Raw genomic sequence first — 21,624 nt, forward strand, 5'->3', positions numbered from 1 at the left:
GTAAAATTTGCAATTCACTCATTTAATCAAAGCATAAAACAGATTATTGGTGAATTTATTTTGTTTTATATTTTCTCATCCCCCAAGTCATGGCTCTGGCTCACCCCCCACCCCCCCTCCCTATATTTATCTCTCTAGATAGATAGATCATAGATCATATTTTGTGATCAGATTGAAGAGGGTATTTTAGTTAGGTGCTGTTGAGCATCAATATCTTCTCTTCTTTTTTTTAGATAAGAGTATCAATATTTAGATTGAAGGGTTGATTGTCACAAAAAGATATGATTTCTAAATTGGATTCAGTTAAAAGCCGCCACTTCACTTGTATTATTCATACAAAACAACAGTTTATTTGCTTGACGGAGACAGGATTAAGAGAGAATGAGACTAGAGAGACATGAAAATAAGTAAAATGAAAGGTACATCTAAAAGAAAATGTGTTTAAAACTTTAAATGAGTTGAGCCATTGTAATTCATAAAGGATCATATTTTCTTTTATGCTTATATTTCTGTTTTTGAAGTTCGAATATTCCATTCGAACTAATCAACATGATTTTCGTATTAAATTTTTTTGGAGACCAAATTTTACATATTTTATAATTTTTAAAATCTTTGTCAATAGATAAGAAATTATTGTTTTGAATGGTCTATAATCTTCTACATCGATGGATTTTCTATCTATCTAAAAAAATATAGTAATATATATAATTTGATCTCCGAGTATACTAATATAGATATCATATTGAGCAGTTCGAAATGACCATTTGAACTTCAAATGAAGATATTGAACATAAAACAAAACACGATCCTTCATGAAACATAATAGTCCAACTCACATTTAAATTATCTCTTTTCAATTTACTAGATTATTTTCAAACTTAAAACAGCTGGTTATATTTATTTTTCCCTTAACGCATGTTCATAACCACATGATCGAAATTTCCGAAATTTTTATTTCTACCATAATAATAAAATAAAAACACCCATGTATGATCAGAATTCGACAAATACCCAGACTGCAGAGACATTCTGCGGCCCAATCAGAGGGCTGTAGAATGCTAGTGCGACCCTATTCATTTTTTTTTGTAAAGCCTTTGATTTTAAATCTATTTATTTGAAGAAATATATCAAGATCAATGACTTTGGAATTTGTGCACTCTAAGCCCCTGCCTTTTAAAGCTCAATGTTAAATATATCAACAACTTTGGTTTTAAAACTTTGGAATTTGAACACTTGCAAAAAAACAAAAAAAACAAAATATATGGGGCCGCACCGGCTTTCTACGCCCCCGACTAGGGCCGCATCAGTATTGTGCGGATCTCAGTCTTTGAGGTCGCAGAATACCGGTGCGGCCTGGGTAGAATTCAAATTTCTCATAAACAAATGTGTTTTGATTTATTTATTTTGAAAAAATGTTATAGATACACATTTCGAAATTGCTCCAAATTTTTCTTCACAAAGATAATAATGCACTATAGCAATTCTCATTTTTTTCTCTCCATAGTTTAGTTCAATTTTGTTATCAATATGATTAATATGATGTGATAGGTACAACTTTGTATTGTACTACTATGAGATCGAAAAATATCAGGACATGAACTCTCTTTTTTTTGTAAGAAGATATTCATTAACTGGTATTTTTCAATCTCATATCAGAACATTAATTGAAAACAGAATTACACCAGTACAGAGATTGATCTGATTATCACATCAAATCTAATAAAAATGTGGATCAACTGCAATTGTTTTCTGATGTGATCTTATTCAAAGGTTCAAAACCATAATCACGTGCAGAAAATCTCACACTGCACAAACTAATTGATTATTACGGAACAAGATTCTCCCAAATATTGTTTTGTCAATCAATAACTTGGGGGTGCAAACGGATTAGATATTAGGCTGATACAGATTGGATATTAAACGATATGGATATTTATTTATTTTAATAGTGAATAATATAATTTTTTTCATAATATATATATTAAATTATATGGTATATATCTGCTATTTGAATACAAATAATTTAAATTAAAACCACATCTTTATCCATATCGCCACAGATATTCAGATATTGAATATTCATACTTAATTTTCGAATACAGATCTAAATACAGACGGATAATATCCGAACCGTTTGCACCTCTAGCTAAACTTGATCCCCATAATAGCTCAGATGTAAAATAATATAGTCACAATAGTAAATTTAGTTAAATGTAATTTGCTTGACACTTGTACAAGGATGTATCCGTAGCAGAGGCAAAGTTCCGTCTCCATTTGATCCCCTAGGACCGACCTTACATCCTTCCAGCCTTCCAGGTAGCTAGTAAATCCCAACCGTTTCTCTACGTCAAGATCCGTGCAAGCACGAAACTCGAGCGGACGGTAGCTTGTATTCTTCAAGTAGTCTGTTGTTAAGGCCCAGGTCGAAAACTAGGGCCCAAATTTCTTTTAACGGACTTGGATCTTGGATTCTTACACAAATCCAGTAAAATTGTCAAATTCACTCTAGTAGTTAAAATAGTATTCTAGAATTAACCACGAGTCCTCCTGGAAAAACGCGACACATATCAATGGCAAACTACTTGTTTGGACTTTGGAGAGATTCAGATAACTCGGTGGCAAAGTGCTAGCAAGAGCAAGCAATACCTTGTTCTCTTTTCAAGTCGTCGTCTCACTCGCGCTCGCAAAGAGAAGTAGCTCCAACCATGGCCGCCGCCGCCGCCTTGTCCCGCATACTTCCCTTTCCCTCCTCTCAAAGAAGGTATTAGAATTTGTTTAGTGCTAGGTGGCTCATTGAGGCTACGAATTTGGTTAATTTTTAATGGACACCTAAGGAAGTAGGGTAATTGGAAGATCTTCTCTGAACTTTATGCGCTTGTGCTCAATATTGGTTTTGTTATGTCAAGGAATTTTGTGCAAACATGGTTTTGTAAGCCTCAAGCTATTTATGGTTTTTTAAGTATGTTACATTTTTCTTGTACATTGGCAGGGTTCAATATATAATTAGAAGGTCTGACTTTTATTGAAGTTAGGTGCATTTATCCATGCCTTGAGTGTGTTTGTCTAAAAGCCTGAGAGAATTAGTGATGCACAAAAGTTTCATGTTTTTCCAGGCATCAGGTCTTCGCAATCTCTCACAACTCTTGGAAATACGATTACAATATGCTTATGATGTCCGGCTCTTTTGTGGTGCTAAAAGGGTGTTACAATAAGCGACACTACTCTTACTCAGTAAGCTGCCTGAGTACAACACTCAAGAATCCAAAAGGGTTAGTTTTTTCAACTTTTATGTCTTTGAACTAAAGTACGTATTTTGTTTGGTCTTATAAGGATAATGAGTGCCATAATTAGGTTTTTTTTGGCGGAAGATCTGACTGGTAGGTACAATCCCACGATCTGATATTGACTCTCATTTAACACATTTAGAAGGATTGAGTCCCATGTTTCCTAATTTCTTCTAAATCCTCATGTACCATTGATGCTTATGCCATGTTAATAATTAGTCAGACCAAGTATACTTGAGGAGTTATCAATGGGAATTGATGGTCAACACGAATCTCAAAGCGACAATGACAGCGAACTTATCAGCCAGCTTAAGGATTTATATACTGAGATTAAGACAAAACTCAAGTACGAAGAAATGGGCGATGTGGTACAGCTCCTTGAGGCCAGGTACAAGAAGGTGAGGGAAGAGATGGAAAACGGTTCAAAAGGGGTGGAACAAGCTGCTATTTTAAATGTTTTGGCATTGGGATATTTTCATGCTGAAGACAGAAAGACTGTGCATCAAATTTTAAATATGGTATTTTTTTTTCCTTAATTCCGATTGTGACTATTATTATTAGGGAAAATTGGTTATTTGCCACTCCAAAACCTTCAAATTAGAAAAATGCCACTCCAAAATTAGAATTCATCAAAATGCCACTCTAAACTTAGAAAATTCAGAATTTTGCCACTCTAAATTATTAATGACCAAATTATCCTCCCCACCTCTTCTTCTCCGTTTTCTTCTTCTCCTCCGCCTCCCTGGTGGTTCTATCCCGTGCCTTAATTTCTATACTGTATTGACAAAACTCTAAAGCTTGCTTAGAATACATTAAGAAACAGAGTAGCATTTTGCTTAGAAAAAATGCTTATAAGAGGTGGAAGTCTTAGTTTCATCCAAAATATACCTTCTCCATAATATTAGTCTAAACAGTGCATAATACTTGTAAAAGTCCCAATAAAGGTATCTAAACCTAATGAGGAAACATTTTTGGTGCCATCCTTAAAAATTTAATTCTCTGTCTTCTTTTTAACTAAACCTAATGATTATATTATTTTTTTTCTTATTTTATGAACAGACGGATGATATTATAAGTGACATTAATGAAGGTGGCACAATGCTCTATACAGCTTTGAATATTATGGGTATGCTGTTTCATGCCTTGGACAAGTTCAGTGATGCTATTCATGTGTATGAGAGGTGTCTAAAAACCCTAGAGAAAGATTGTGGTAAGCTCCACTGTCGTTTAGTTCGTTCTGAAATTTTCTTTGGTGTGTATTAAACCATACTCGAATGTTTTCAGGGAATCATAGTACTTTCGTCATTGAACTACTTCTGCGATTAGCAAAGGCCTTAGAAGCAAATCAGAGACCCAAAGAGGCCATATCAGTGTATAAACGGGCCGTTGATATTTTGGAGGAGGAAAAGGGAATAAGATGTGTCGAGATTTGTGGGCCATTGCACAGCCTTCGTAATTTGTCGCTGAGCATAGGAGAGGTTGAAGATGCTCATATGTACTCTCAGAGGTAAATTATTAATATAAATTCATTTTATTGTTTTCACTGGCTTTTTACACAGAAAATTTTAAAAATGCCCTTCTTTTTGAAAACTTAGAACAGAATGCCCCTCCAAATTTATCAACAAAATGCCCCCGTGGCCCCCTCCTTCCCTCTCATTTTACTTCCATTGGAATACAAAGAACTGCCATTGAATTGATTTTTTTTGTTCGAATTATTTCAACAAATTTCTTTTTTACATTATAAATTTATTTGTATTTGAACCTTCGTTCCAATTTATAATAATTATTTTTGGGAACAAAAATTATCTTTCATACAAGAAATAAATAAAAAAACTTCCTTTCAATGGAAGTTCCACAAAAAACATACTTCTATATTTTTGTATACAAATATAGAAATACAATTTTCTTTCTTTAAGAAAAAGCTCAAGAAATTTTTTTGGATCAATTCTAAAATGAGAATAATCTTTTATTTTCAGTTTTCTGGAATTTAATATGCTGGCTACCTTTTGTTGTCTTCTGTAAATTTAATATGCATTTGTATACTTAAAAGGGTAGCAAGCATATTCCAAATCCAAAAACTGAAAAATAAACGATCATTCTCATTTTAGAATTGATCCCAAAATTTTTTTTGGATCAATTCTAAAATGAGATTTATTTTCAGTTTTCTGGAATTTAATATGCTGGCTACCTTTTGTTGTCTTCTGTAAATTTAATATGCATTTGTATACTTAAAACTTAAAAGGGTAGCAAGCATATTCCAAATCCAAAAACTGAAAAATAAACGATCATTCTCGTTTTAGAATTGATCCCAAAAAATAAATCTGACCTTTTTTTAAAAAAAAGAAATTTTTTATTTTTATAAAAATTATAGAAGTACATTTTGTTGGAACTGACATTGAAATGAATTTTTTTTTTATGTGAAAGACATTTTTTGTTAAAAAAAAAAATTATTTATTTATAATATTTCGTTAATAAATTTGGAGGGGCATTTTGTTCTCTGTTTTAAAAAATAAGGCATTCTATAAAATTTCCCCTTTTTACACATGCCTATTAAAACTTCCCCATTATTGATTTATATCCATGATTGAACTGTTATTGATTATTTTTAAGAATTTCAAAGTGAAACCTCAATTATATTTCTAATCTTAATTTATACCAAACAAAAGAAGTCAATAATTTGCAGTTTCCACTTGGCTTGTTGTTAGTCCCTGTGTCATTTTTTATCCAACAGTATTAATATAATTGTCATTTTTTATTTTTCTATATATTCAAAACTGAAACATCCCTTCAATTTTTTAATCTTGAAAGAGTATTGGAGATTCACAAAGAAATCTATGGGGAGAATAATGGGAGGACAGCGTTGGCAATATGCTCAGTTGCACAAGCTCTCTTTGCAAAAGGTGTAATATAGGATTCTGATACCTTTTACTAATACGGGTAATTTGGTACAATCTGGTATGTCCTGGGCTGATATGGGACAATCTAATGTAGGTCTGATTCCTTTGCCAATAGGGGTAATTTGGTACAACATGGTATGTCCTGTGCTGATATGGTACAATCTAATGTAGGACTCTAATGTAGGATTTTGATACCTTTTGTCGATACAGGTAATTTGGTACAATCTGGTATTTCCTGTACTGATATGATACTTGTTCCCCATACTGACTAAAAGCCTCACCATTGCTCCCTCTAATTGGTTCCCTTTTTATTTCTCTCATCTTTGTTGGTGTTTGATTGGGCAATAAAAGTAAAATGAGGATTGACTGAGGCATAATATGATCAATTCAGCTTAAAGCATAATAGTGTCAAATGAGGATTAAGATATAATTAGGCTAAAATGTGCCTGAATGACTGCCAGAAACCTGAAAGAATTTACTTGGCAAGTTTCAATGCTTGTTGTGTACTAATCCAAGGTAGTAAACTAACAATACTTATGGAAGGCTAATAATTAATCCGATGCTGAGGAAACTTCTTTGATATTTTTATACGGTGGATATTAACAGGACACGTGGATGGAGCTATTTCTATGTACAAACAAGGTCTCCAAGTTATCAAAGATGCAAATGATATTCCTTTGCATGATGATAATCTTGAGAAGATTAGGCTTGATTTTGCTGAATTGCTTCATAAAACTGGACGGTTAGCTCTTATTTTCTCTTCTTTCATACATATTTTCTGTGCATTATGCCCCCAACACCAAACACACACACACACACACACACACAAAAAAATTTAAATAAATAATAAAAATAAAAATTATTTCAGATTTTACAAAGAAGCCTCAAGAACCTTTAATTATTTGCAAGCAACCAGTAAACAAAGAGAAATTTTACATGTCAGATTGGCATGTTTTGCAGTTGTATTTTGTTGGAAAAGTTTATGGTTTGTGGATTGATGTTTCTGAAAAGGCAAAACAGCTCTATGACCTGCTGCCCTCAACCGGCATATCAAATGTGAAAACCTTTTTTGACTCGGATCACTTAGATTCATAAGTTGATCAATTTTCTTATTTTCTCTGGTCTCGTGTTTTCATTATCTTGCTATTTTCAAAAGGTTACAAGAGGGAAGAGAAGTGCTTCAGGAAAGCCTATTTATAAACCAAAAACGCCGGGGAATAGGTCACCCCAGCTCGGTGGCACATTTAATAAACCTCGCCACTTCATGTTGCCGTTCAAAGAATTATGCAGAAGCTGAGCGGTTACTTAGGACTAGCTTGAATATAATGTCGAAGTCTGTGGGACCTACCAATCAAGCCACCACTGTCCCCATGATGCACCTTGCAGTGATTCTATTCCATCAGAAGCAGTTTGAAGAGGCCGAGAGCCTTGCACTGGAGGCCTTGCGAATACGAGAAGATGCCTTTGGGCCTGATTCGGGGCCTGTTGGTTAGTTTCTCTCTATTTATCTCTACCATCCTCTTTCCGTCAACGAGTCTATAAAAAACTGTCATCAAAGGGCAGTGGCAGACTTGGGGTGTTGTACCAAAATCCACCATGAATACTTATTTTCATGTTACAACAATTCAAAATTTCTTGTCAATGGATACATATACCGATGTACACTGAAGCATGAGTGTGTGACCAACTCCGGAGCAAACCCAATGGAAAAATGCTAAATCAAATAAAACAAATTGCTGTTGTTCTTACTGGTCTTATGAGGGTTTAATGATATACCAGAAAAACTGGTACATGCTGGCAGGCAGTACAGTATAATAATGATTGGTGTTTTGTAACTTGTCCTTGTTGGCTTTTGTGTGTAGGTGTTGGAGGGAAATCTATTTTTACTGGAAAAATTATATGAATAAGTTGAAAATAAAATAACAGTTGATCAAGTAGGAAATAGATGAATAAATCTGTTTATTCTCTTATGTAATTTTCTCTTTTTTACTATAATATTAGGTGAGGCGCTTGATTGCCTAGTTTTAATCCAGGCAAAACTTGAAAGAGACGAAGGTGAAATATTGGAAAAACTCAAGAGGGTTTTGCCAATCCATGAGAGATTGAGGGGTATTGATAGTGAAAAGGTGATGATCACTCTGCGTAAGATTGTTTTTTATTTAAATAAAACGGGAAAAAATGATGAAAAAGCCTCGTACATGATGAGACTAGCTCATGTACTAGCTGTACTTCGGTATAAACTCAATAATAAATTCAGATCTTGAGAAATTAAATTGGTAGAGTAGATTGCCGAAATTTTTATTAATAGGAAATATAATAAAAAAATATCCAGATTAGAGAACACTTTTGATTTTTTTCGAGATATAGGGAAAACGTTTTGATTTATCACGGCCTCTGGCCGTTATGACTTATCACGGCCAAGATTAGCACTAATTACCGCACTTATTAAAAAAAAAAAAAAAAAAAAAAAAAAAAAAAAAAAAAAATTCATGGCCGTGATTGATAATCACGGCCAGCAGTGCCATATTAAAATGGACAAAGGACAAACTCAGATCTCATTCTACACGGTCAGATATTGCACTGGATTTGAATTCTGGCCGTGATTATCAATCACGGCCAGGAACTCTTTTTTTTTTTTTTTTTTTTAATAAGTGCGGTAATTAGTGTTAATCCTGGCCGTGATAAGTCATAACGGCCAGAGGCCGTGATAAATCAAAACGTTTTCCCTATATCTCGAAAAAAATCAAAAGTGTTCTCTAATCTGAATATTTTTTTATTATATTTCCTATTAATAAAAATTTCGGGAGTAGATTGTGGTCAGAAAAAAAAAAAAATTCAATTGATATCTGGTGATAGAAAAGTATATTATTTCATTATTTTTTAATTCTTGTAATTATTTTCCACCGTAGGAAAATTAAAATTTGGCTTCAAAGTAGAGACTGAATGAATATCTTTGAATATTTTCATAGAAAAATTATTTTGTACATAATACATGATAGATGTGAAATATTTTCAAATATTTATATTTCTTGTTTTAACAGGTCGTCTGTAGGTTATCACAAAACTTCATAACATTTTGAAATGTTGGACCTTTCATTTGATTATTATCGAGGAATATTTTTATAATAATTAATAGATCCAAAAAAATTAACGAAATGATCATCATAAAAATAAAGGTAAGGAAGCTGATAACAGAATTCGTGCTAAAATTTCCACAAAATTCTTGCACTATAAGTACTTGGACCATAACTAGGATAAAATTCTAGCACTAAACTCTAACACTGAAATTTTTTTCTACGAGTATTAACATTGCAATTTTTAACTAATTAATCATATGCACAAAAGTATTTATAGGTACACAATTGTTATGCAAGTAATTGTTCCCTGATAAAATCTCCCAAATGTCTCTTGTATCATAAATACTTGGAGATACTCAAACTATACGGGGCTCATACACGTTTCTAAAAGTATTAACATTGTCATAACTATCTTGGAGGATCGCAAAACTTGATGTTTTTTTACATACGACACTAAATGGCGTTTAAAAGTATTAATATCAAGTATTGCAGGTATTTATACCTATGTACTGAAGTATTCACACACACACTGTACAAAGTTTAATTTTCAAACGTTTGATCGTATCAAATTGATGTATCAAAGTATTAATATCTTATTTTTCAATATTTATACATATGAGATTAACTATTTTTATTAGAGATGAGAGATCATCAAAATTAGATGTTTGAAAGTATTAATATCAAGTATTGTAAGTATTCATATCTATGCATTGAAGTATTTATATCTATGAGATCAACTATTTTTGTTAGATAAAGGTTGACACAGGAACGATTAAGGAAGATTTGATGCAGTGATATGTGGTCTCCACTACTTCATTAGAGAAAGGTTGACGCGGGGAAGATTGATAGACTAGAAAAGGGGATAATCATATCAAGTTACTCATTAATATCTTATTTTTCAAATATTTATATCTATGTATGTTGATGCAAAGACAAGTCTGGGACTGAAAAATGAGGATCATAGTACTACATTATTAGAGAAAGGTTGATGTAGAAATTTTGAAGAGACTGTGAATGAAGATTCATTTAATTATTCAAAAATAAATAAATAAAAGTTTTTGTTTGGTGAAGTGCACATCCGTTTTCAAAACCAAACAAATTGCAACTATGCAAGTATCAAACGTCTATAAAGTTCCATCTCGCATATCACATTTTTCAGCAAACAACTTGGGTCCCTTTTTATTTATGACATAGGATTAGTTATATATAGTTTTTCCCGAAAACGTTTGATGATTACTCGTGATTGATTGGTGCCAACGATCCATTAGGATCGGAATCTCGAATCGATTAAAATTTTATAATATTCATATCCAAATTCAAATCCATTAGTATTTCATCTGTGATGACGCTATCATGAGTTTTCTGAAAATCCTTTTCTAGGTTTCTAATTAATTTGAAGAAAATCAAAATTTTATGTTGAAATTTGAGCACTTAGGCGTGCATGTCATGCATATTACTTAAAAATTGCGTGTTCGAATAGTGCAAGCAAAAATAGTGTGCAAAATTAATATTTTTTTTATGATGTATAGTACATTTTTTTAAGGGAGTAACTAAGAGTATCCCCTATTCAGTCCATTATCTGTCTCCCGCGCTAAAAGACAAAAAAAAAATATAACGGGGGACCACTAACTGACGCGCACGTGGTAACTACCGCCTACGAGTTTATAGTATTCATACTTATTATCTATAATATTCGTTATATGTAAACACAAACTGGAGGGGACCATTAATCTTGGGGACCGGTAACGACCAGGGGGACCGCTGACGAGGTCTGACAGCCTGGATTGGGGACCGCAACCATCTGAAAGCGACATTTGCCAAGATTGGAGACCACTACAGCGAATCTATACAATGAAGTACTAATATCTAACTAATAAAGTATTCATATCTAACAAGACCTCTTCAATTTACTTAAAGTTTTTTTTTTATAGTAACTATTCACACTTGACACTAACACTATTCATATTTAAAGGTATGAAGTATTCATATCTAATTAATGTACAAATAAAGCATTCATATTCTAACAAATGAAGTATTCATCTCTAGTAAATGAAGTATTCATATCTAACTAATGAAGTATTCATATGCTGCACTCTGATAATTTTCGCTGGGCTAGCATGGATCCCCTCCGACGGTGCACCACGCTCTTCTCGTCGGATCGCACCGGATCTCCTCGTCGGATCTCGGCGGTGCACCACGCTCTCCGCACTGGATCTCGACGGTGCACCACGCTCTCCTCACCGGATCTCGATGGCGTGGGTAGCTGGTGATGAGCAATAGAGGAGAAGAACAAGGTGGGTTTTGGGTTGTGCTGAATTTTTTATTTATTTTTCTTTCTATGAGGAGATTGAAGAGGGTAAGTTTTGATCACGTGGGAGAACAAAAAAGAAAAGTTGTTAGAGGGACTAATAGGGGACTGAATGAGGGGACTAAAATCTTTATTTTCTTTCTATTGAACAAGCAAAATTAGACTTCATTTATTATTTTTAACTAGTAGGCATTTTTATTAGATAAAATATTATAAATAATTTGAAATATTTTGTTACAAAGAAATATTCTTACAGAATAAGTTAAAGAGTTGTCCCTAAATAGCACATTATTTTGGAAGGTTCTGCATAAACACCAGTGCTAAGCTAAGCACCCCCAATTTCGTGCGGTCTGAAACTTGGCCGCCAAATTAAGAAGCGTAAGAAACGACAAACAGCGATAACATGATATTTTAGTAGTGTTCGGCTTCGGCAGATCCTCCTTGGGCTAAGGTTCCTTAAAACTTCTTAGGATACGAAGAAGTCTTAAATTTACTAAAGAAGAGTTAAAGTTCTTTAGTGCTTGTTAGGAGACTAAAAAGTTTGCTAAAGAAGAGCTAAGATTTTTTAGAGCTCTTTAGAAAACTAAGAAATCTTAAGTTTGTTAAATACTTTTGTTTCTTTGTAAAACTTAAAATTATTTTTTTAAGACTCATTTTACACAATTTTAAATTTGTCTACATTTTTAAGAAATCATTCTATATAGCTTAAGGACTTAAGGCTCCTTAAAAAAGCTAAGTTTACACTTTCTTAATTTTTTGTTGCTGAACACTTCTTCCTTAGCATAATTTAGAATTTAATCATACCCACTTTAGTGAACACTACCGAATTCACGATTATAGTAAAGTGTTGGAATTAAAAGTTTGACTCTTATTTAAATCGTCAAATTTAAAATTATTTTAGGTGATCTAAAATATAGTATGTTTAAGTTTAGATTGGAATAAATAAAATTATTTATTTCGTCCGTGGATTTATTGTTGGTGATTTTTTATATTTTATTTCGTAGGCTTAATTTAGACTTTCTTAATATTTTATACCTCACTGGAAATAATTAATTTAAATCTTTTTAAAAAAATTAACTCTATAACTGGAAGGGTTTAAGTCGGTTTAGAAGGGTGCAAACGTAAAAATTCCATAGATAGAAATAGAATCATAGAAATTAGAAACCCTAAAACTAGGTTTCGTGATTCCAACGCTAAATCGCCGACCTTCTCTTGTCCTTGTTAAATTCTCTTATTTGTTATCAATTCTGACCAAATCACAAGGAAAGCTGCAAAGCCGACTAAAACTTTCTTCTCTTTCTCTAACGAAGCCAAAGAAAAACAAGTGAATTTTAGCGATTAAATTCAGATCAAGAGATCATGCCGAAGAACAAGGGAAAGGGAGGTAAGAACAGGAAGAGGGGAAAGAACGAGGCTGATGACGAAAAGAGAGAACTCGTTTTCAAGGAAGACGGACAAGAGTACGCTCAGGTACTGTCAATCTTTTTTGCTCTTTTTTTATCAATAATTTCCAAAATTATAGCTGGAAACATATAACGTTCGTAGAAAAGAGCAGAATTTGAAATCAGATCATTAAGCCGCACAATTGAACAACAAATTGATTTTGAATTTTTTGTGTGATTTTTGATTGGTGTTGTAGGTGCTTCGCATGTTGGGAAATGGCAGGTGTGAGGCTATGTGCATCGATGGTACCAAGAGGCTGTGCCATATTCGTGGTAAGATGCACAAAAAGGTCTGGATTGCGGCCGGTGACATCGTCCTTGTCGGCCTCCGTGACTACCAGGTACATAATTTCAATCAACTAATCAATCAATCAAATTAACTTTAGCTAATGAAGTGTGTGTTATTGCCAGATTAGTTTCATGGTATACCTCTGAAATTACGAGAGAACTTGTTTGGAATTTTGAACATAACAATCTCAAGAAATTCATAATTTTGAGCCTTTTTGTTAATTAAATTTGACTTGAAATTGTATTCCATAACTACAGGATGACAAGGCAGATGTGATCCTGAAATACATGCCTGATGAAGCCAGGCTTCTGAAGGCATATGGAGAACTTCCAGAGAACACTCGTCTGAACGAGGGTATTGCTGGTGGCCTCGACGAAGAGGATGAGAACAACGGTGACGATTATGTCGAGTTTGAAGACGAGGACATTGACAAAATCTAATCTGAAACAATGTTTACTATTTATTGCGAGTAAATTTACTGGGATCTCTATGTATTAATTATTCTTTGCTGCTCCTGTCTGAGAACAATAGCAAAGATGGGTTTGAAGCAACTCTATTTTTCAGTTGGGGTTCAGGGAAGTTTATTTATTTAGGAGCTGATTGCTGCTTCCCTGGCACGCTGCATTTGTTTAATATAAGGTATGGAATGGGTAGTCATTACAGTATTTGGTGAATGATACATCATCGTACAGCATGTTATTGTCTTTGTTTGTGTTGTGCTCTGGATAGCCTGATAGAGGTGACTGGAGTTACTGATTACACAGATGGTTGAAAACTTGAAATATCATTAATAAGTTGGAATTTTTATGCTGTTTGCAAACTTTTGATATGCGTGTTATATATCATTCTTATCATGTTTTTAGTAGTACTACTACATCCATACTTTGAAGTGAGATAACATGTACGGAGCATAGTGACAAATAAATTATTTATTTATTTCGGTTCGTGATGTCAAAAATTCGTTATTTAGGAATAATTCAGGTATAATTCAAAAATGATTCGGAATTATTTGAACTAGGGATTTTAGTCTTACAAAAAAGAAAAAGAAAAATGTTTTGAGAAAAATTCGTGAATAATTCGTAATATTCGAAAAAAATTCGTAAAATTTGCGAATTACTTGAATTTAATTCAGTCAAAGTTTGATCAACTAAATAATTCGGTATTCGGTTTGATATCACAAAAAAAATGAATTATTTGAATTTAATTCGCGAATGCTGTGACTATGTTACGGAGTAGCAATATGTTGGTGTCATAGGTTGTGATAATCTTGTGGATGCATTTTTAATTTATTAATATTCAAAGTCAAAAAGAATGAATTTAAAGTGGAATATTAGTCAAGACCTCCATGATTGATTAATACACGTGACAACTTTTTTTTTAAGATAAGAAAGGGGTCTATCACCTAACTTTTTTTTTTTTTGTACTAAAATGTTAAAATTATGAAGCTCAAGATTACTTGAGGTGAAACTAAGAACATGTAAAATAAGGGAAAGAAACAATCTCTGAACTGAAAATTACTTAAATTTGGTTCATTCAGTACAATTCTGCACTTAGCCCTTACTAATAAAAGAAGCGAAGCATTTGCAATTTGAATCATCTGTCAAGAACAATTCTGCACTGTTAAATTAATCATGATATTTCAATCAGAATCGTGCAAATGATTTGCTTCAATGTATATTTTTTTTTATAGATTTTAATTTGTATACCAATAATATATTTCAAGCTATTTAATCTATTTAATATTGACTAGTCGATCTATAAAAAAAATGATGTGCTTTTATTGTGTAAATAAATATATATATATTTTTTTTCTTTCAATTAAAGATCGTTAAAGATAATACTTAATAGTTTGCTTCAAGTCACATAATTCATAAGCAGTAATGTTTATTAAATTGAGACTGATGCTTATTTATGTATAAGCATAGTAACAGATCGGCAATTGAAAGATCGATGCAGGAATATAGTCTAGTATAATATACTGTTAAAATGCTTAATATGATATATGACTCTTTATTTTTTAAAAAGAAAAGAAAATTATAATAATTAAACGAGGAGTAAGGCTTAGGTGTTATGGATAGCATAAGGCAGTGCTGTAAATAACGGTATGCTTTTACAGTGGACCATAAAAAAATAACGGTATGCGGTCATCGGATGGACAGGGTACCGCCAAGCGATTAATCGAAAATAATCGGTCATAATCAGAAATGATCGGTTGATTAGTCGGAAAAATTCATAACGGTTTAGTCACCGCCAACTACTAATCGGCCTAAACGGACGTTTTTTACAACATTGGCACAAGGTCTTCCATACTATTGCCTTAAAAACCTATCATATAAATTTCAAACGACAAATTCAAACCGTTAAAATCGATATAATTCATTATTGATGCGATTACATGTCAAATTTATAAACTTTTGAGCTCATTTGGTATAAAGTCAAGCAGTCAAGAAATGATGAATATTTATTTTCATCATTTTTTGACTGCTTGACTTTATATCAAATGAACTCAAAATTTATAAATTTGACATGTAATCTCATCAATTACGAAATATATCAATTTTAACAGTTTAAATTCATCATTTAAAATTTATACAATAATTTTTTGATACAATAACACAGAAGACAAAGATCCATATCATCTAAGCCTTACTATTTTTACTTGTTTAGAGCAGTGTTGTAACAAATATCCATTTAGACTGATTAATCAGCCGATTAGTTGTTGGCGGTAATCAAATCGTCACGGATATTCTCGATTAATCGGCCGATTATTTTCAATTATTCTCAATTATTCTCAATTAATCACTCGACAGTATCATGTCCGATAACCGCATACCATTATTTACAACACTGTTTTAGAGTAAGCTGAGGCAGCAGCAGACTTGACGCTAGTAGTTGGATAAAGTTCTCCGGAGTGGGCTCAACAAACACAGCCTTTTCCACACTTGTCCATGTCGTTCTTTTATAAATTAAATTTACATTATTTAATTGTAATCAAAGCCCAAAATACGTTATATCATAGAAGATTCGTGGGCCGGGTTAGGGAATCACGCTTCAAATGACTCAGTTGTCAGTTCAATCCGATACCACAGTCTATACGCCTAATCGGCTCCTCGTTTCGCGATCTCGTTGGGTTTTCCGCTCCGCCGCCCGATCCCTCACCGCAGATGTTAGATCCTCCGCCCAATCTCTCTCTCTCTCTCTCTCTCTCAGAATATTAGCATACTGTGGCTTAAGTTTTCCAAGATTCGATCTTGTAGGGAGAACAAATAATCTCATCTTGATCTCATTACTTGAATAGATCTTCAAGTTTTTGAATATCTGTTTTATTTTTTATTTTATTTTTTTGTCAGAATTGAGGATTAGTTAAGGACATCAGCTTTTTTTTTTTTTCTTTGCATTCATTATTTTCTAGTATTGTTAAAGTTGAATACTTTGATGTGTTCTTCATCAGATAATCACTTGGTGTACCTACCTACTAATACAAGAAGATGGAACAAGAGCTGACAAGCATAAAGAAATGGAATATCATATACCCGGTGTACATAAACTCAAAAAAGACAGTTGCTGAGGGCCGTCGGATCAGTGCTGCCAAGGCTTGTGAGAACCCCAATTGTATGGAGATCAGTGATTGTTGTAGCCATCTCAAGATTCCCCATGCTGTTGAGGTCATTTCAAGGTTTCTGTACTTTGTTTTACATTATAAGCCTGCTATGCATCCCAATCTCCAATGTACCTGGTATTCAAAGGCGTGGCGGTACATGCATATAACACTAAAATGATTATATATGCAAATGAATCAAATATTTTACTGAATCTACAGTGGCATCCTACATCTCGTGAATCCAGCTTGCATGGAGATTGGAATTCATAGACCAATTTAGAGTTTATAGATACCAAATGTCCATTCCATAGGTCTGAATGTATAATTGCTCACACTACATTTGCATGCCTAACAATTTGCAAGTTGTACCTAATATTGTACTGATTTTGCAATCCCAAGAACCTGCCTCTCATGGAGATTACGGATTATTGTATCCATTTGAACATTTCTAATGCTGTTGAGGTATGTTCAATATCCTTTCATTACAACAAAAAATAACCCGATTGCCTTTAAAACTTCCATAATGAGGTAACTAAACCACTTCATGAGAGCACTCATTATAGTTTGTGGTAAAACCATAAATATTATATTTTATCAATATCCTTTTCTGACATTACAAAGACCAACTGAGTTTGAAATGCTTGACGCAAAATAAGGAACTTTATGGTGTTGCAACTTCTTTTTAGGAAACTTCTGAATAACTTTTACATTGTTGTCTAGTTATACTATTTTTTTTTTTCTTTTCTCTAGATTGACAAAGCATATCCTCGGGACTTTATGCAAGTCGGGAGGGTGAGATTTCAGCTAAAGAAAGCTGATGGATCATTTTGGAATCCAGCAATCACTTCAAGTAAGTGCTGATTAATTAGTTAGGTTGGTTTGGTTGTACTTATTTGGGCATAAGCTAATGGGGATTTTGAGTCAATATTTGCACTGAAGCTTAATTGAGGCTCTAAATTGAATTAAGTTGTCATCACTTACTAAAGAAGCCATCAGCATTTCTGATCCTTGTACAGCATCCGATATCAACAATTTAAAAGTGACCTCTTTAAAATGTAGCCAACAATCAAGAATACTAATTTATGTAAGATCCACGAAAGTACCATCAATATGCCATCCATGGAAAGGCCCAACAAGTTGTGTGATTTGATTGATAGAATCCAGTAGAGGTAGTTGGTTCTTTGGTTTTGCCTTTTTCACACATCTTACTGACACAGTCCTTAAATTACAGAGAAGGCATTGATGCTACAAATTGCTGAGTTGGTGCCGAAGCATCACGGGAGAACCAAAAAGCAGGAGCCTGTTGTCAGTTCATCTGTTGCAGGGCCTGCTAAATCTGGAAAGCATGGAAAGAAGAAGAAATAGTAGTTCCCTACTTTTATAATTTCAAAGTTTTGTGTCAATGATTGTTAGCTTGTGGATAATCTTTTAAGGCATCTCTTTGTTTTTTTGAGTTTGGAAGCTAGACATCTTTTAAGTACTCTTTTAATTACCTTCTGCTATTCTGTTTGACATTGACTAGCCAGTGAAGTAAAAGTAAAGTTGTTAAATTACTGGTTTCAATTCTAAGGCATAATGTTTGATAACGTGATGAAGATGCAATATAGATGAAGTAATGTTGATTTAAAAGAGAAAAGATGTTTATTTAAAGAAAGAAATGTTGATTTAAAAGATCATAATTTTGAAAAGTAGTGGTAATATCACCGATTTTATTGAAATTAAATATACTTGATATGGAACCCAAATTAGGTATTATAATCAAATATGAAAAGGTCTACAACAATAAAGTGTCAATAGCAAAAGATAAAAAACATACAAGAATCAACCAACAAAGTAATAGAAATTATACAAAACAACAACAGACCACTAAGTAAACAAAAATAAAAGCTAATCAGTTAGCATAAGAAAAGACTACTAATTATAATCCAGTAAGTCTTCGTCCGTCAATTATTCTCCAGACATTTGACCTGGAGGGCTGCCAGTTCCAAAAACCTGGGTTGACTCATCTTCTTTCTCGAGTATCTGATCTGGGAGGTCCTTAACATCATATTGAAGCATTAGACTTAATTTCAAATATGAGTTTTCAGATCTAGATTTACATCAAAAAGTAGCTAAAGATATTATCTTAAAACCTAATGATTTAGCGAAAATGAGAGTAGTATCATCATTAAAAATAACTTTATTTATTTCTAATCATGCAGTCCATAAGATGAAAAGAGAATGAGTAAAGTATTTCAAGGTGCTAAATCAGTGTTAGTCCAAATGCAAGTGCAAAATGAGAATTATTGGATTCGGCCTCGATTCGGATTATAACGGGTTAAAGCGGTTAAAGGCCCATCTCTGCAACCTTCAAAACGGTTAAAGGCCCATTTCAGATAGTAGTACAGTTAATAAACCATGCCCGACCCATCACTCCCCAACCCGATCCGCATAGGAGCGTGCGTGACGGAGCAACTCAGAAAATGCGAATACCTTGGATTCAATCGTAATAATTCAAAGATTCAGGGTGTGAAGTGTGATATTCTCCTTCAGATTTCCATCTCTGGCCTGACATTCGCTTTCCCCAGCTTTCTCTCCGTTTATTCCTCACTGATTTCCTCTTGATTTCTTCTCGGAGAAGCTCCATGGTGAGAACTTTATCCTCTTTTCCCATTTTTTGATCTCGATTTCTGTTGTGATCGGGTAGTCAGAACAACTGAGTGATAAAATCTGACTAATATGTGCAATCGTTAATATAGATAATTTTTTTACTTATTTTGCTGAAATTAACAGTCGGCGCTGTTCAATTTCCATTCTTTTCTGACTGTGGTGCTGCTCGTGATCTGCACGTGTACCTACGTCAAGATGCAGTTCCCTTATGTTCTCGATCGCAAAACTGGGTTAGTGCTACGATGTTAATTTCTTTTCTTTTTGTCAACGCGAGTGGATTTACTTGACATTTGAAGCCTTTAGGTAGCTTTAATGCAAGAATTTGTGTTTGTGAAACGGTTTCCAGTTATGATCTGAGACTAGATGAGATCAGGTGTACATTCTTGTTTGTTGAAACTTTTTTCCTAGAATAACTAAATATTAAATTTCACTTTAAATTAATTTGGTAGAAAGCTTATCTGAGTACTGTTTTGTCCAATTATGCAGCTTATTTAGTATTAGTATTTGCACAAGTTTAGTTGAAATTGAAGCTAAATTGAGTCTTGTTTGAAGCACAAGTGTATGATTGAGGAATATTTATGAATAATTGGATTGGTTTGATGTGTAATTAGGTTTAATGGAGATTGAATAAATGAGCTATAACCTTACCCTCTGCTAATTTCTTCAGAAAGCACACAAACAATTCTCTTTGATCCTAAAACAGTATAAATAGCAGTGCTGAAGAAAGGGTTGTTTGTCATCTTCATGATTAATAGTGAAGTGAGGGTTCAGATATTCAGGTACTACCATTCAAAATGCTGGGTTTCAAACCCGATAGAGATTGTAAGGAGGTTCGTATGATATGCTTCAATTTCTGGGGTGTTAAAAATGAATTGGTCCATTGTTTTATGTTTTATGATTTTGTTTACTTATATTTCAATTAGATTTGTCAAATTTGATTAAATGAAGCTAACATCCTTTCTCAACCATCTTTGTAGATTTCGTGGCTTTTTCTGGAAGGCTGCTAGAATAGGTAAAATCCTCTAGCCTTTTACTAATTCTGCCCCATTTTGTAGTAAAATTACCCCCAGTTTTTGCAATGGTATGAACCAGCAGTTCCACGTTCAATAACAGTTACAGCAACTGATGGTTTTTCAATCTCTCATGGGCTTTCCAATATGTATGTTTATTTACACGCAGGCACCATTTTAAATGTTGGTAATGCAATCCTTTGTTCGTAATTTATAAATAAACTTTACCTGATACCATTGTAATTAGTACCTTGATAAGAATTGCTAGACTAGTTTGTGCCTACTGGCAGTGATTAACTTATTGTATTGTCATGTACCAACCTGTGAAAAGGCATCTAGCTGGTATAGTATCTTTGGTAATTGGTGACATTTTCCAGGTTTGTGATTTTTTTACTAGATTAAAAGTAATACTATGCTTCCATTTTACTTAACAATTCAGGTGAGCGGCTCAGCCCCTGGGTTGCATTTGGATGCTTGGTAATGGGTGTATCAATTCTTATTTTCTGAGAAGAAAAGTGCCTGCAAATAAAATATTTTCTCATCTCCTTTTATTTGGTTATGTTTTTATGCACCCACCAATCCATTTTGTTTGTTCATTAGCTAGTAGTTCTTGGTTCATAGGAGTTATTGTGATTTGTGAATGTAACACTGGATCAAACATGTGCATGCCAATAGTTTCTCATTATTCTTGATGTTTTTATTTTTAGTGAAATGGAACTGTCTTGTGTTTGTTAAATGTTTATCTGAATATATTGTGTTAATGTATATCACATCACGCAAGGAGAGAGCTTCTGTTAAGAGGGGCTTTGAATCAGAGTTGAGATGTCAACACAGTACATCAGAGTTGGTAGTGCGGTGCCTAGGGCTTTGAATCAAAAAAAAAAGAAAGAAAGAAAGGAAATCAGAGTTGTTGATCAAATTTGCGGAGGGTTCAAATGTTTCCATTTTCTCCATTATATCTTTAGATCTAGAGCGTACGTCAACATCTGAAATGAACGATGGATATCAATTTCCTTCTTAGAGTGTCCTCCATCCGCCGCGTTCCCTTCCTATCTCAGAGCCCAAAA

The 21,624-nt window shown here is 33.5% G+C and overlaps 4 protein-coding genes across 5 annotated transcripts; all 4 read left to right on the plus strand.

The window, feature by feature from the left end:
• The first annotated feature begins 2,541 nt into the window (after positions 1–2,541).
• LOC144571662 (Tetratricopeptide repeat (TPR)-like superfamily protein) lies at positions 2,542–8,454 on the plus strand. 2 transcript variants are annotated; one of them, XM_078321010.1, is made up of 9 exons: positions 2,542–2,761; positions 3,114–3,269; positions 3,508–3,802; positions 4,344–4,494; positions 4,569–4,791; positions 6,093–6,184; positions 6,788–6,923; positions 7,338–7,669; positions 8,183–8,454. In XM_078321010.1, exons 1-9 carry the CDS (start codon positions 2,706–2,708, stop codon positions 8,443–8,445), a joined length of 1,704 nt encoding a protein of 567 aa, XP_078177136.1. In that variant the 5' UTR covers positions 2,542–2,705; the 3' UTR covers positions 8,446–8,454. The 2 variants fall into 2 exon arrangements, with proteins under 2 accessions (XP_078177136.1, XP_078177137.1); XM_078321011.1 differs by having other exon boundaries at positions 2,598–2,761; positions 3,504–3,802.
• Positions 8,455–12,677: 4,223 nt separating this feature from the next.
• LOC144571509 (eukaryotic translation initiation factor 1A-like) lies at positions 12,678–13,962 on the plus strand. The gene is made up of 3 exons (XM_078320832.1): positions 12,678–13,036; positions 13,206–13,349; positions 13,555–13,962. The coding sequence occupies exons 1-3, from the start codon at positions 12,926–12,928 to the stop codon at positions 13,735–13,737; spliced, it is 438 nt and encodes a 145-aa protein (XP_078176958.1). The 5' UTR covers positions 12,678–12,925; the 3' UTR covers positions 13,738–13,962.
• A 2,374-nt stretch (positions 13,963–16,336) lies between these two features.
• LOC144571875 (signal recognition particle 19 kDa protein-like) lies at positions 16,337–18,384 on the plus strand. Its single transcript, XM_078321267.1, has 4 exons — positions 16,337–16,463; positions 16,749–16,962; positions 17,649–17,748; positions 18,130–18,384. Exons 2-4 carry the CDS (start codon positions 16,786–16,788, stop codon positions 18,261–18,263), a joined length of 411 nt encoding a protein of 136 aa, XP_078177393.1. The 5' UTR covers positions 16,337–16,463; positions 16,749–16,785; the 3' UTR covers positions 18,264–18,384.
• A 1,009-nt stretch (positions 18,385–19,393) lies between these two features.
• LOC144571720 (kish-A-like protein) lies at positions 19,394–21,242 on the plus strand. Its single transcript, XM_078321083.1, has 4 exons — positions 19,394–19,525; positions 19,671–19,777; positions 20,525–20,559; positions 20,997–21,242. Exons 1-4 carry the CDS (start codon positions 19,523–19,525, stop codon positions 21,062–21,064), a joined length of 213 nt encoding a protein of 70 aa, XP_078177209.1. The 5' UTR covers positions 19,394–19,522; the 3' UTR covers positions 21,065–21,242.
• Positions 21,243–21,624: the final 382 nt, after the last annotated feature.

This window comes from Carex rostrata, chromosome 19, assembly GCF_964058835.1.
Source record: "Carex rostrata chromosome 19, lpCarRost1.2, whole genome shotgun sequence".
Taxonomy (NCBI): domain Eukaryota; kingdom Viridiplantae; phylum Streptophyta; class Magnoliopsida; order Poales; family Cyperaceae; genus Carex; species Carex rostrata.